This window comes from Crassostrea angulata, chromosome 5 (genome assembly GCF_025612915.1).
Source record: "Crassostrea angulata isolate pt1a10 chromosome 5, ASM2561291v2, whole genome shotgun sequence".
Lineage (NCBI taxonomy): Eukaryota > Metazoa > Mollusca > Bivalvia > Ostreida > Ostreidae > Magallana > Magallana angulata.
In genome coordinates this window covers 14,276,991-14,291,957 of record NC_069115.1, presented here as the reverse complement: position 1 = coordinate 14,291,957, position 14,967 = coordinate 14,276,991, and the positions used below count along the sequence as shown (strand labels likewise).

The 14,967-nt window shown below is 33.9% G+C and overlaps 1 protein-coding gene across 12 annotated transcripts in view; it reads left to right on the top strand.

The window, feature by feature from the left end:
• The window catches only part of LOC128183837 (anoctamin-4-like), a 61,683-nt gene that overhangs the window by 43,297 nt on the left and 3,419 nt on the right, over positions 1 to 14,967 (top strand). For all 12 annotated transcript variants that reach the window (XM_052853007.1, XM_052852998.1, XM_052853005.1 and 9 more), the window contains 18 exons: positions 1,241 to 1,296; positions 1,979 to 2,035; positions 2,609 to 2,673; positions 3,093 to 3,227; positions 3,602 to 3,768; positions 3,991 to 4,073; positions 4,218 to 4,280; positions 5,070 to 5,144; positions 5,518 to 5,682; positions 6,060 to 6,096; positions 10,043 to 10,154; positions 10,825 to 10,882; positions 11,341 to 11,438; positions 12,036 to 12,172; positions 12,373 to 12,525; positions 12,836 to 12,888; positions 13,221 to 13,408; positions 13,671 to 13,779. In XM_052853007.1, coding sequence (XP_052708967.1) covers positions 1,241 to 1,296; positions 1,979 to 2,035; positions 2,609 to 2,673; positions 3,093 to 3,227; positions 3,602 to 3,768; positions 3,991 to 4,073; positions 4,218 to 4,280; positions 5,070 to 5,144; positions 5,518 to 5,682; positions 6,060 to 6,096; positions 10,043 to 10,154; positions 10,825 to 10,882; positions 11,341 to 11,438; positions 12,036 to 12,172; positions 12,373 to 12,525; positions 12,836 to 12,888; positions 13,221 to 13,408; positions 13,671 to 13,779 — 1,811 coding nt within the window. The remainder of the gene's footprint in view (positions 1 to 1,240; positions 1,297 to 1,978; positions 2,036 to 2,608; positions 2,674 to 3,092; positions 3,228 to 3,601; positions 3,769 to 3,990; positions 4,074 to 4,217; positions 4,281 to 5,069; positions 5,145 to 5,517; positions 5,683 to 6,059; positions 6,097 to 10,042; positions 10,155 to 10,824; positions 10,883 to 11,340; positions 11,439 to 12,035; positions 12,173 to 12,372; positions 12,526 to 12,835; positions 12,889 to 13,220; positions 13,409 to 13,670; positions 13,780 to 14,967) is intronic.

Here is a 14,967-nt window from a genome sequence, read left to right as displayed (position 1 = left end):
ATCTATTTGAATTAAATACCATGCATATATATTCCCATAATAATTAATTGCATGTGTACATTTTAGGAAAATTTCAGTGTGTTAATAACTTGTTGTTTTCCGTTATCAGTGTTTAAATAATTAAAATAATAACTTGTAGAAATATTTTTAATCGGGATTCAGAAGAATTTACTTCCAGCATTTCATAGAAATGAACAGAATATTTTCTTTCTATGTTTACATTTAATTTTGTTTAAATTAATGTTAAATAATCTATCATTGAAATTGTGTGCATCATCAAATACTGATTCCGACTACCTTGAAGTCATTAAATTTCTATTGGACAAAAAAAGAGACGCGTGACCATCCAATGAAAACGAATACACAGAGTTTGATTGACAGGTTCAGCCAGGTGCAGGTCCTACCCGATGTCCGAGGTTATGTGTACTGGTTGTACACAGCCGAATAGTCTCAGTAACTATAGTCTTCTTTCAATACGCGTACTTTTCTTTTGTTTGATAAAAATTAATTCAATTTTGTAAAAAGATAAGTATATAATTTCTTATAGATTTTTTTCACGAGAATATCTCAAAGGAGTTTTGCCAATCAGTTTAAAGTAATGTTTAACACGAGCGCTATTTTCAAACAATTAAATTATCAGAGAGTTCCGAATGAAATCTGATGAACGTTTCACACGGTTCTCGCACGCTTTGCCCGAAACGATTTACACGCTTTGCCCGAAACGCTGCACGCTTTGCACGAAACGCTAAACGGTTTACACGAAACGCTTCACGATTCACACGAAACGCTAAACGGTTTACACGAAACGCTAAACGGTTTACACGAAACGTTTCTCGCACGAAAGTCGCACGCTTTTTTGGTGTAGTAGTACGTTTCAGGGTCTGTATATTATCATAACAGTAATTTATATTGATTAATTTTTTGGGAGAAAATGACTGACAATTTTTTGTTCTCTCTTTCTCTCTCTCTCGTATTTGAGTGATGCAACTCATTAGTATTTCTCTCTCTCTCTCTCTCTCTCATACTTGAGTTTGATGCAACTCATTAGTCTCTCTCTCTCTCTCTTTCTCTCTCTCTCTCTCTCTCTCTCTCTCTCTCTCTTGTATTTGAGTTTGATGCAACTCATTAGTATCTCTCTCTCTTCAAAAATGAATCCAATATGAGGTGTAAATAAACAGTGATTATTTCTTGTAAGCATTGATGAAATGCATGTTGCTGATTATCTGAAATTCTTTTACAGGAGTCAGAAAACTAGTGGACAACCAGACCTATAATGCTGCCTATCCTCTCCACGATGTAAGCATGTTATTCACAATCACACTGACGAGTTTGTTATGTGGGTGGAAAGAAGGGGGGGGGGGGGGAGGGAAGGGAATTTAATTGATATTTTAAAAGTAACCAGTGGCACCTATCTTATTTTTGGAGTGTGTATGATATTTAATTTCAAATTGAATATATTTATTTATAAGGGCCCTCAAGAGGGTGTAAACATTCACATGTTTACAAATCAGTCTACACATAGACAAAACAGAAAGAGCTCAAGATTGAAAGAAAGACAGACTTAAACAATTATTAGTACATGTAATACACATATAAATATCTGCATCATCAATGATAAGGTATATTCCTAATTTAATGCAAGGAATTAATATCTGCTGAAAATCACAAGCAGCAGCCTTTGCAGATTTTAAAATCTCAATTTGATTTTTCTGACATTTATGAACTACATGACTAATAGGTATGTTTAACGAAAGTTGGGTACTGGCAACTTTGATGTTTTGTGAATTGATATAAAAACAACAGAATCGGGGAATTAAGTACTAGAGTTAAAAAAGGAACCTTTGGTTTACTTGTACCTACATAGTTACTCATATATACATGTGTACATACTTCTACATTTCATAAAGTCGATGTTGGTACATGTTAAACTATGCTGTAATACAAGTGTTAAGTGAGTTGTTCTGTCGTCTGATTTTAGGGTCGATACCACAGCGATCACTCCCTTCTGACCGTGGGGAAGGACAATGACAGACATGTAAGTATAGATAGACATGGAATTGTCAATCCCAGCTAGCTCATGTTCTTCAGATGTCTTTATGTTACGCTTTGAAGAGGGAAGTAAATTTCTTACTACATGTATGACCTTCCCTAGGACTTTGGCTTTCACATTTTGTCATTTTACAGCTACATCAGTTTCAAAGAAATACTGTGGTTTCATTAATATTCAAGGGTATCAATTTTCGTGGATAAAGTGAAAATCACATGTTCAAGGATATGTAAATTTGTGGGCAATGATCTTTTCAATACAAATTGATAGTAGAAATTGCACTTCAATGAACATTTAATTTCATGGATAAACTTTAAAACGAAATCCACGAAAATTGGTATTCAACAAATATTGATGAAACCACAGTAGTGCATTTCTAAATTAAACTTTTCAAAAGTTAACTATGGTTTTCTGACTTTATCCTTTCTTGCAGCATCATATTTTTCCAATCAACTTGGGTTGAAAAAAAACCCAGCTTTGTCTCATAAAGACCTATATCTAGGTATAGGATATCAGTTATAATCAATACTATTATAAAAACTATGATTATGAACATTGTAGTTGCTGTATGAACTGTGGGCTAGGCCAGGAAGGTGGTACAAGTATCAGCCACTCGACCAAATCAGGTAAAGCTTTTGATAAATCAACCGCTGGACCAACAGGTGAATAAATCAATCATTTACTGACTAAATCTGATACATTCTTCCTAACATTTTATATATCAAAAGGTGTTTTATGTAAAGCAGACGATAAATTGAGGACAGCTGTGCTTTTGGTTTCATCAAATTCACAGAATTATTTCATAAACAGTGAGAGTAAACTTAACATGTTGAAAATGATTAATCTATTTATTTTACACGTTCATTTAAGCGTACAGTTTATTTAACATAAGCCAAATTTTGGTACGTGTACGTGTAAACATACTTGTAGCTCTACACGTACCCGTAGACGTACACGTTCAAATGCTTAACCTCTTTAATGTTTGGCCAGGGCTAGCTTCATTATGTATGGTAAATCTTTAAAAGTCTGTGTTTTCTGCTTGCAGGGGTTACTTTGGTGAAAAGGTGGGGATATATTTTTCATGGCTTGGTTTCTATACCTCCATGTTGATTCCGGTAGCCATTGCTGGTGTGGTAGCCTTTATCTATGGACTGGCCACCATAATGGACGATGTTCCCAGGTCAGTGATGGAAGTCTGTGTACTAACTAAACTTAGTCACAGCTTCAGCTTGGTTTTCAGTGATGGCAAAATCTACAAAATTTATAACGTTTACCCCAAAATGTTCCTGACAGTGAGTGTTAAATAAAGAGTTTCAAATTACAAACCTTTCTTCAGCATTCATCTGATTGACCTCTAGAAATATACTTGAAATAGGGACAAATTTAATTGAAAAAAAAAATCAATTGATATAAAAGTGCTAGCTATGAGAGGAATCTTTGTTGTACCAACACATGTATATTCACACAACCTTTTGGCTTTCAAAAGGTCTGTTCACATGTTTCACATGCTGTTCTCTGAACCTTATTATCACAGTACCCCTATTCCCCTTACAGCACGGAGATTTGTGAGGACCCAGTCATCAGTAACTACACGATGTGTCCGATGTGTGACCAGCGCTGCTCCTACTGGCATCTGTCGGACAGCTGTACCTACTCCAGGGCCACCTACCTGTTCGACAATCCCGCCACTGTCTGCTTCGCTATTGTTATGGCATTGTGGGGTAAGGCAAGCAATGGTCAGAGTAAAAATTGTTAATTTCAGAGTGTGGGAGGAGGAAATATTTCATTTTTTTGCAATAGATTGTTTTTGTCAATAGAATTTTAGTATTTTTTTAATAAAAAGGAAATTGACTTAATTTTTTTCTCTAATATAGAATAAAAAAGATGAGTTCTTCCCCTTTACAATTAAAGGACAATGAAATTAAGCTTGCTGTTTGTTTCAGCCTCCTTTTTCCTGGAGTTTTGGAAGCGCAGGCAGGCAGAGATCGAGTACGAGTGGGATGTGGCTGATTTTGAGGAAGGGGAGGTAATTGTATATCTTAAATAGTGAAATAAAAAGTCATAGATCAAAAAAAAAAAACTGAAGGTACATAAATGCTTCTAGAGAGAGAGAGAGAGAGAGAGAGAGAGAAATGTGATTAATAAAAATTTCCAATGCGACTTTTTGTAGGAAACTGTTAGACCTGAGTATGAGGCTAGTGTATCAAGGAGAAGGACCAACCCAGTAACCAATGTAAGTCAAGCACCTCGTACTGTAGACTCCTAATTTAACGTGAGGAATTAATATTCAGGTAAAATCGTGGGATTTGATACAAAGTAGCGGAATCGTGAAATTAAGTACTTGCGTGAAATAAGGAATTTACAGTATCTAAATTCTTGAATCTTAAGGTAAGATGCAGCCTAGCTTCTATTATTTTCTTTTTTTCCCTATCTCCGCAATGTAATTAAAGATTTCCACTACTAAGATGTTAAATATTGGGGTTTTTTTCTTTTTGGATATATGATTTCAATTGAAAATATACACTTTGTCTTTTAAAATAAAAGCATGAAATTACATTTTGTATTCAATTAAAAGAAAAAATCAAAATATTTTAACTCCGAAAAGTTTTTGGACATTAACAGGTTTTAATGCAAATAAAGAAGAAATAATCTATCAAAGAAAATTATCTAGAATTTAAACTAAGGAACATTTCATCTGTCCTTAAGAGTTCCTGATTCATATTTTTACTTCTATATTGGAATTTTACATATAATTATGATGAATGATATTTCTTCTGATAAAATTAAGTTTTCTTGGAATAAAGGAAAAAATAACCATTTTTTTGCAAATCCAATTTTTGAGCCTTAAAGTTTGCATTTTGATTAGCAAAAAGTATTGTATTTGTAGTGAGGTTGACAATATGACAATTAATAACACTCATTTATGTACACATATGAAGCAATCTTGGCTTCATAACATTATGAGATGAATTTCCATTTGAGACAATGAAGAATAATGCGCTGTTTGATTTTTTCTGTACAGAGAGAGGAGCCATATGTACCAGGTTGGAGCAAAGGTTTCCGGTATTTCACCAGCTTCAGTATATTGTTGTTCTTTGTAAGTTGGTTTTTGATTATTTGTTTCTTAAGTGTTTTATTGGTATTACGATTATGGATGCAAACATGTTAAAATTTATGTTAAAGTTCATCTGCATGCATATGTTGTACAAAGCTACATTCCTTTTTTCTCCTAAAATGGAAACAACAAAAATTTCACATTTTTTTAATCTGAACTTTGGAAGCTTAAGTCTTTAGGCAGACACTCTTTTACTTTTCCTGCTTATTTACAACATACCAAGTTGAAATTGCTCTCAAATTGAACTAAATGATGTTCTGGTAAAATAAATGAGATGACGACACCTTTATTGTTAATGGTATAATTGTGACAATACTTTTCCCCTCACAGTTGGTGTAACTTATTTTTCTTACAGTTGGCATTAGTACTAGCGGCCGTGTTTTCAGTGATCTTGTACCGGATTGTGATGTCGGCCATTTTGTACGGTAACTCTGAGAGCATCATCAAGACACGGGCCAGCTTCATCTCCTCCATCTCGGCCGCCTGCATCAACTTGGTCATCATCCTCATCCTCAATATGGTAAGTCTCTATTATATAATGTACCAGTATGCAGTATGCAGTATTCATCAACATCATCATCGTTCATCAAATCATCAACATGGTAGGTTACTGATTTATCAGTACACATGTACTTGTATAGATACAATATCAATCATCATCATCATTTTCATCATCATCAAGCTTTATCACCTGTATTTTTATAAAAATCATTTCACAAATCATCATCATCATCATCATCATCATCATCATAATAAAATCCCCATCTGATGATCATACCAGTAATCAAACTTCTTCACCATTCATTGTTTGCTACTGGTGTCTTGTCATGTTTATGCATAAACATCATAGACTGTACTTTACACTATAAGTCTTATAATTGTTTCTCTTTGTTTCAGTTCTACCAAAGAGTGGCCTATTTCCTGACTGAGCTTGGTAACTACTCAGTGCCTTTTGTGTTTCTCATGATAAATTGGATCAATTGCATTTACGCAGAAGTTGTGCCAAACAGGCTAGAATACACATGGGTTTTTTTTTACCCTGCCATACAGTTTATCATAATGATTTCTGAACAGATTTAACTTCCAAGTTCAACTTGATTGTTTTTAGCTCACCGAGACGAAGTCAGGGGGAGCTTATGCTATACCCTCGGCGTCGGCGTCGGTGTCGGCGTCGGCGTCGGCGTCGGCGTCCGGACCTGGTTAAAGTTTTTGTTGCAGGTCCTGTATCTAAGCTATTACTTGTCCTATCTTCACCAAACTTGCATGGATGATGCATCTGGACCTACTTATGGACTTGAAAGACTTGGATGCTGAATCTGAGTCCTAAATTTCAGATGCTGGAGGAGGTTAAGGTTGTTGGACAGGTTAAAGTTTTTGTTGCAGGTGCCCTTTGATAGCAATATCTAAGTTACTGCAGGTCTGTACTTCACCAAACTTGCATGGATGATGTGTCTTATGATACTGATGCACAAGACAGGCTTGAGTGCTGAATCTGAGCAATAGGTTTCGGATGCTGGAGGAGGTTAAGGTTTTTGGGGCAGGTTAAAGTTTTTGTTGCAGGTGCCCTTTGATAGCAATATCTAAGTTACTGCTGGTCCGTACTACACCAAACTTGCATTGATGGTGTGTCTTATGATACTGATGCACCAGGCAGGCTTGGATGCTGAATCTGAGCTATAGGTTACAGATGCTGAAGGAGGTTAAGGTTTTTAGAGCTGGTTTAAGTTTTTGTTGCAGGTGCCCTCTGATGATTATATCTTAGTTACTACTTGTCCTAACTTCACCAGACTTCCATGGATGGTGCGTCTTATGATACTGATGCACCAGACAGGCTTGAATGCTGAATCTGAGCTATAGGTTTTGGATGCTGGAGGAGGTTAAGGTTTTTAGAGCTGGTTAAAGTTTTTGAAACAGGTGCCCTCTGATAATTTTATCTTAGTCGTTACTTGTCTTAACTACACCAGATTTCCATGGATGGTGCGTCTTATGATACTGATGCACCTGACGGGCTTGAATGCTGAGTCTGAGCCATAGGTTTCAGATGCTGGATATGGTTAAGTTTTTTGGAACAGGTCACATGTTTAATAGATAATAGTACTATTTCGAACTTGCATAGTTAATTAAACTGTATTGTTATATTCAGTAGTATATTCTCACTATATAACTCTATATAGACTAGTAGTCAATAATTGTAATATCAGCTCGTCCGAAAAATATTGACCGGTCAATATTTTTTAGATATTGACTGGCTAGGAATAATATCTAGAGAACATTCCCTCTATTTCAAATAATCGCCTCTGATTTGTTGATTCGTAAACGGTGACGTAAATAATTCTTAGCGACTCCAAAACAAGGTGACGTCATAATAGACAGTCAGTCAAGGCAAGTAAACAGCGAACGCGCAATGCGACGGTTTGCTATCATAACGGATATAAGGATTTGCGAATTACTGTGAAGTAAAATCAGGTAGAACACCTGTCTGATAATTCTTACGGTCGGTGGAATATCACAAGTGACCGTTTGATGCTGGGGATATTTTGGAAATGAAATTGAATTCGTGAATTCTTTGTTGAGCTGAGAAAATTACGGCGATCTGTTTTCAATTAATTTCTTAAATTTTGGTTTGTTTCTTCATATAACAAAACAAATGTTGACTGTGTTTTCGGGCAACATTGATTATATTAGCCCCCTTGGGACTAAAATATTGCCCTCCGCTTCGCGTCGGGCAATATTTCGTCCCTCGGGGGCTAATATAATCAATTTTGCCCTCAACCCCAGTCAATATTTGTATAATATGAATGAATCACAGAGGAAGCTTCAGATGCAGAGCTTGATCTCCATTATCAAGGATGTTAAAAAATATATCTTAGTTATTACAGGTCCTAACTTCACAAAACTTGAATGGATGGTGTGTCTTATGATACAGATGCACATGACAGGCATGGATGTTGAATCTGAGCCATAGGTTGCGGATGCTGGAGCAGGTTTAGGTTTTAATTGCTAGTGCCCTCTGATGATGATATCTTAGTTATTACTGCTCTGAACTTCACCAAACTTGCATGGAGATGCGTCTTATGTATACTGATGCACCTGACAGGCTTGAATGCTGAATCTGAGCCATAGGTTTCGGATGCTGGATGAGGTTTAGTTTATTTGGAACAGGTCACATGTTTTATAGATGATAGCTTGCATAGTTGATTTAACTATATTATATATGAAAGGCAGAGGTTGCTTCAGATGCAGAGCCTGATCTCCATTATCAAGGATGCTATAGAAATCTCCTACCTCACTCAAACCTGCTCGATAGATAGATGTGTTTGTTGATAAATGATATAACATGATTCCTATGATATAGTATTGTATGGTATGAAACAATATTGTTTAATATGATACAATATGATATCATATGTAATATTATAAAAAGTTATATAATTCAATATGATATTGTATCAATTTTTTTGATATTTATTTTATGTTATGATATTGTAACATGATTTCGTTATGTATAGTATTGTATATTATGATACAATATTGTATAATATTATATTGTATTATTAATTTATTATTTTATCACATGATACTATTACATAAGATATTGCAAAATATGATATTGTATCCTATGATACAATATTGTATATTCTATAATATTGTATCATACGATATTGTATAATACAATATAAGTTTCTGTTATATAGACACATGAAATTGTATAATATGATACTGTAATATTATATAATATCGTATCATACGATATTGTATAATATGATATTGGTTTATAATATGATATATAGTCACATCACATGAAATGTATTGTATGATATTGTACAATATATTATTGTATCATATGATACAATATGTATAATGTTGTATTATATATTTTACTTTATCACATAATATTGTATCATTTGATATGATACAATGTTGTATCAAATTATATTGTATCATATGATACAATATCATATTATGTTTCAAAAATGATACAGCATCATGCAATATCATACTATATTATACTATATAAATAGTGCCTGTTTGGGAGGGTAACAGTTGAAATTGACACCCCGAGAAAACCATTGTCAACCGACGCGAAGCGGAGGTTGACAATGGTTTTCGAGGGGTGTCAATTTCAACTGTTATCCTCCCAAACAGGCACTATTTATTTTGTTATACTGAATGCCTTTTTAAAATTTTTAAGAAAATTTTACTGCTTTTATATAGGAATAACGTGAATTCTACAGCGAACCGTACGCGCATAATTTTCGCGCATGTAACATTTTTTAATGTTACCCGTTGCCAAGTGCGTTGCTAACGCTGAGGGTAATAGTAAATATTATTAACTGCGTCTTAACCAATCAGATTTCAGTATTTAACATGAAAGTATAACAAAATAAAATATCATATGTTTCAACGTTATTATGTAATATGATATTGTTATATAATACTATATTGTTTTATATATTATGATATTGTATCATGTGATCAAATACAATAACGTATAACACAATACAATGTCATATGATACGTAACAATATCATATCTCATCATTGTTTATTATGGTATTTTATTGTATTATATGATATATGTTGTAAATATGATAGGATGCAATATTTAATTTTATATTATTGTATTGATTTACATATGAACATATGATTGTCATACAATTTTTTAACAGATGATATACGATATTGTGTCAAAACAGAATCCATGAATATCCAAGATCATAAAGTATGATTTTCATTTAATATGATAAAGGTGGTCTCATAAAGGTGAACGTCTCATAAGGGTGATGTCTCGTCTCGGTGAGCTTTGTAATCTGTGATTACCTATGTTTTTACTTTAGAACAACACTGTACACTGACAGTCTTACTTTTACTTTTAATTAGAACAACACCGTACTCTGACAGAATGGGAGGATGCCTTCACCTTCAAGATGTTTCTGTTCCAATTTGTCAACTTCTATTCCTCCATTTTCTACATTGCCTTCTTCAAGGGGAAGTAAGTGATTGTATTTTATAAAATACAATTATCCATAATTTTTTTTAAAGAACCAGTGTTTATAACATTATAATTGATAAAATAAAAAGCTTTGAATATAGAGTAAATGGAGAACAAGGAATATAAAAAAAACATGAAATGTTTGAGCAAAATCTTGGTGAAAGAAATAGTTAAGATAATACGATGGTTAGGTATAGAATCTTTCATACTGTGTGGTTGGAAATGACTTCTTATTCAAAAAATTGTGTGTGAATTATCCTTAAGCTTTCAAATTGGCAAGGGGATCACTGTTACTGCAAAAAAAACTCACAACATATTTCTTTTCCATCAGTAGTCATTAAAGAGCTTAAGAGTTATTATGAACCAATTTTTATTTATACACGAACTTGAAGAATACACAATTTTTAGATGCTAAACATCCTATATATGATACAGTAATTTCAAAAGCAATGTGTAAAACTTATTTTGACATCAGCAAATATAAAGTGTAATCATATATCAAAAGAGACATCATTGCTATATTCATTTGATATTCAGACAACCATGATGAGTTTGTTTTCTCCTTGGCTCTTTTTAGTCTTGATTGCTTTGAATATTTTTGAAGACTGAAATTCACTTTTTAATTAATATATGAAACAAGTAGATGTAAACATTCTCTTCTCTCCGACAGATTTGTTGGGAGACCTGGTGATTACAATCGTAGTCTGCTGGACAAGCGGCAGGAGGAGGTAACTCTTCTTTTCCACCACAACGGACAATAATTGATGCATTACACTCTTCTTGACAGAAATCTTATTTTATTTATTTTTTTGAATTATGTATGTCTAAAATTTCAATGATTTTCAATGTGTTTTTACAGTAAAAATACTAAGTTCTGAATAAGCTTTTCCAAATATTGAGTTAATTAAGATATTACATTTAAAATAGTACTGTAAAGTGTGGTTTGATTGATTGATATTCATAGGAATCAATTTTCATGGATTTAGTGAAATTCACATTCTCAATGATACCTAAAATCGTGGACATCATTGATGGATCTCCTTAAAATCAAAACCCACAAAAACTAATATCCATCCAATACTGATGAAATCACAATTTTATTGTAGTTGATATTTCAGTGAATGTCAAGATCGAGCTTTCTTTGTTGGAACTGTTAGTTAGAATTTGCTCCTCTGTGTTTTGTCAGTGTGATCCGTCGGGCTGTCTGATAGAGCTATGTATACAACTGGGAATCGTGATGGTTGGCAAACAGATCATCAACAACGTCAAAGAGATCCTCATCCCGTAAGTATAGGGCAGGGGGAGTCATCCATATTAAAGTCTTACTTCTTAGTAGATGTAGTAAAGGCCTGGCCCTGGGGCCATAACACTTAGACAAGCTCACTTTAACAAAAGGAATGTATAGTGGAAAAGTGAGACTGAGATCAAAAGTAAGCTTGACTAAGTTTTATGGCACCCTTGGTGTTTCTTTTGGAGTTTACACTGGGTCTTCTTTTAGAAATTTTGTCTCCAGTTGGGGTTTACTTTAGGTCCACTAAGGGTTTACTTGGGGTTTCTTTTGGGGTTCACTTTACATGTGAAGTAGACTTGTCTTTCATCTTTCCTTCTTATTACCTGAAATTCCCACCCCTTGTATTTTCTAAATACACATGTAGCGTCTGCTTTCAGGGGTCTACCAGGTACTTCTGATCGGGGTTTACTCTCTGTATCTACTTCGGCTTTTCTTTCAGTTTACTCTGTGTCCACTCTAGTAAACCCAGAGAAGAACCCGAAAGATAACCCAGGGTTTAGTTGGGGTCTACTTACCGTTAGGTTTGGTCAGATCGGTACTGTATAATTTTACTATAAGTTGTTAAAATTGATCTATTAATTTTTCAACAGGAAGTTGATGGTGTGGTTCCGATCGCGGCAGTCGCTGAAGGAGACGTCGGAGGAGAAGGTATACTCGCGCTGGGAGCAAGATTACAACCTGGCCAGTATGCCCGCACTCGGACTGTTTGATGAGTACCTGGAGATGGGTAAATTGTTGATACATATTCATGGCTGAATTTTAAAGAAAAACATTTGAATTTGAATTTCATAGGAAAAAATTTCAGTTTAAAGATATAAAGATGGGTAGAATTTTTTTTACATTCATGGGTCAATTTTAAAGGCAAAAAAATTAAATTTAAAAATTTCAATTTCAAAATAATTTTTATGCTTTTTTTTTTCTTGTCAGTGATCCAGTATGGGTTTGTGACCATCTTTGTGGCAGCTTTCCCCCTAGCCCCACTGTTTGCTCTGTTGAACAATGTGATAGAGATTCGAGTGGACGCTTACAAGTTTACCACTCAGTGGAAGAGACCCCTAGCGGAACGAGCCCAGGATATAGGTCAGTGTGCCGCTGATGTTGGTGGATTTCTGTCTAAGACCACATCCATTTGTAGTTTATGATGTGGGGTAGGAGGAAAGGCATTGTTGAAAACCAATGGCCAGTCTTGCATCACTTTAAAAAAAAATTCTCACTCTATGTTTAATTCTGAATGACTCTTTCACATTTAAATTTTTTTATGCAGTTGTTATAAGTTTGGATTTTTTTTAAACAGACAGATTTGTAAATCAATGATAAAACTTATCTTTTGAATTGATTTATAGGTAATTCATCGTCATTGGCTTTTATTAATAGTTGTTTTATGAGACAGGTATTTGGTTTGGAATCCTAAGAGGAATTTCTGCCATTGCTGTAATCTCAAATGTAAGTACCATATGCATTTTTTGTGTGTTACATTGGGAAAGGACGGGGCGCTTGATTCCTTTTTACACTACAAAAGCCTGACAGGAATTTCAGATACTGAATGATACTATGATAGACTGCTTGCACTGAGCTCCTGATAAAAAGTGTCTATATGCATACTTAATACATTCCCTATACAACTTAATTAGCACTGCTGTTTTGCAATATTTTATCAAATTTAATGTTATATTAATAATATTTAATCAAATTAATCTGGCTTTTGTAAGATTTAATCAAAATAAATCTAATATTAATTTATTGAAAATTAGTTTTGCCTTTATTTTTTTTGGCAGGCTGCTATCATTGCCTTTACTTCGGAGTTTATTCCTAAGCTGGTGTACTTGTATGGATACAGTCCGGATCAGACTCTATCCGGATATACTAACTTCAGTCTATCCGAGTTCAAAGTTCAGTACTTTGCCCCCCAGAGTGTTCCAGATGACCCCAAAATGGAAATCTTTGGAAATGTAACACAGTGCAGGTTTGTCTCCTTGTTTTTACAGTGTTCCTTAAATTAATTGTAGTGAAAGTAATGGATAAATGTCAAAAACAGTTCTGTATGACAAAAGTATCAGAGTTTCGAGACCCATTAGGGCTGAGAACTGTCTGATCAGATATTTTTTTCATACAAAAGCTAAAAAAAAGAATAGCAACCTACGGAAAAGAAATTCAGTTATATCAACCATTATCAGGGATGAGGAAGCATTTTATTATTTCATGTAAATTATTTTGTTTACATTCAGATACCGTGGATACTTTGCGGACGACCCGAGTAGTCCTGGGGAGTACAAGTATACGATGGCCTACTGGCACATCTTGGCCGCCAAACTGGCCTTTGTTGTCGTTTTTGAGGTCAGATTTTTTATTGTTTAATAAAATGAATCCATATTTTTCTGTAGTTGGTTTAATCATCATTAATTTTACCTAATTATGATTAAAAATTTTGGTTTTACAATTTACAAATGAAAAAAATTACGAATAAAAGCTTAATAGAAGGAGTGAGATTTGTACTACTGTAGGTACAGGGAAATATTTGCCCCCATTTTTTTTGCCCCTTTCGCCCGCATTATCAGCGGGCTAATTTAAAACTGGGTGAATCCCAATGTCTCAAATTATTTCTCTTTAAGCACAACTACATTTATGTATGGGTGAATTCAAAATTGGGCAAAACTGTTTGCAGTGAAGAAGGGTGAAAATAACATTGGGTAAAAAAAGCCCTGTACAGCAAAACTCGTTTATAACGAATTTCAAGGGACCATAGAAAAAACTTCGTTATAGCCGTAATTCGCTATACGTTTATAACGAATTCGTAAAAAATATTATAGCGAATTCGTTGTAAAATAATTAAGGGTTTTTCCGGCTTACAGTTTTCTAATTTTTAAAAAAATTAAAATTGCATGTTTCTTCAATGAAATTTGAAATGGAACAAATTCGTTATAAAAGTGATAAAATACGTTAAAATTTTGGCAGCGGGGGTCTTAAAATAACTTCGTTATAGCCGTAAATTCGTTATAGCCGTGTTCGTTGTACACATCAATTTTCTATAGGTTTATATAAGAAATTTGCCGGGACATGAATAATAATTCGTTATAGCCGTAAATTCGCTATATCCGTGTTCCTTTTATTCGAGTTTTGCTGTATACAGTATATGAGAATTTTTTGAAGTCAAAATTCATTTAGTAAATATCAACAGGCAATTATAAAAAATGTTTCAAAAACAAATTACAACTACATGTATATATTAACTTAAGTAAGTAAGTTTAGTTCATTCAGACTTTATCTGATTAGGTTCAGTGAATAACAATAGCTTGTGGGTTTGATGACCAAACAGCATAATTTGACATAAAGTTTATTGCGTTTGTAAAAGCAGAATACTGTACCCACAGTTACAAACTATCTTTAATTGCAGTTTAAAATGAAATATCAAAAGTTGTAATAGAGAACAAATTATCATTAAACTTGCAGTTCTATGAATTACAGAACCTGTATTATACACATTACCAATATTTACTGCAAACCAACTTCTATTTGCGAGTGAGA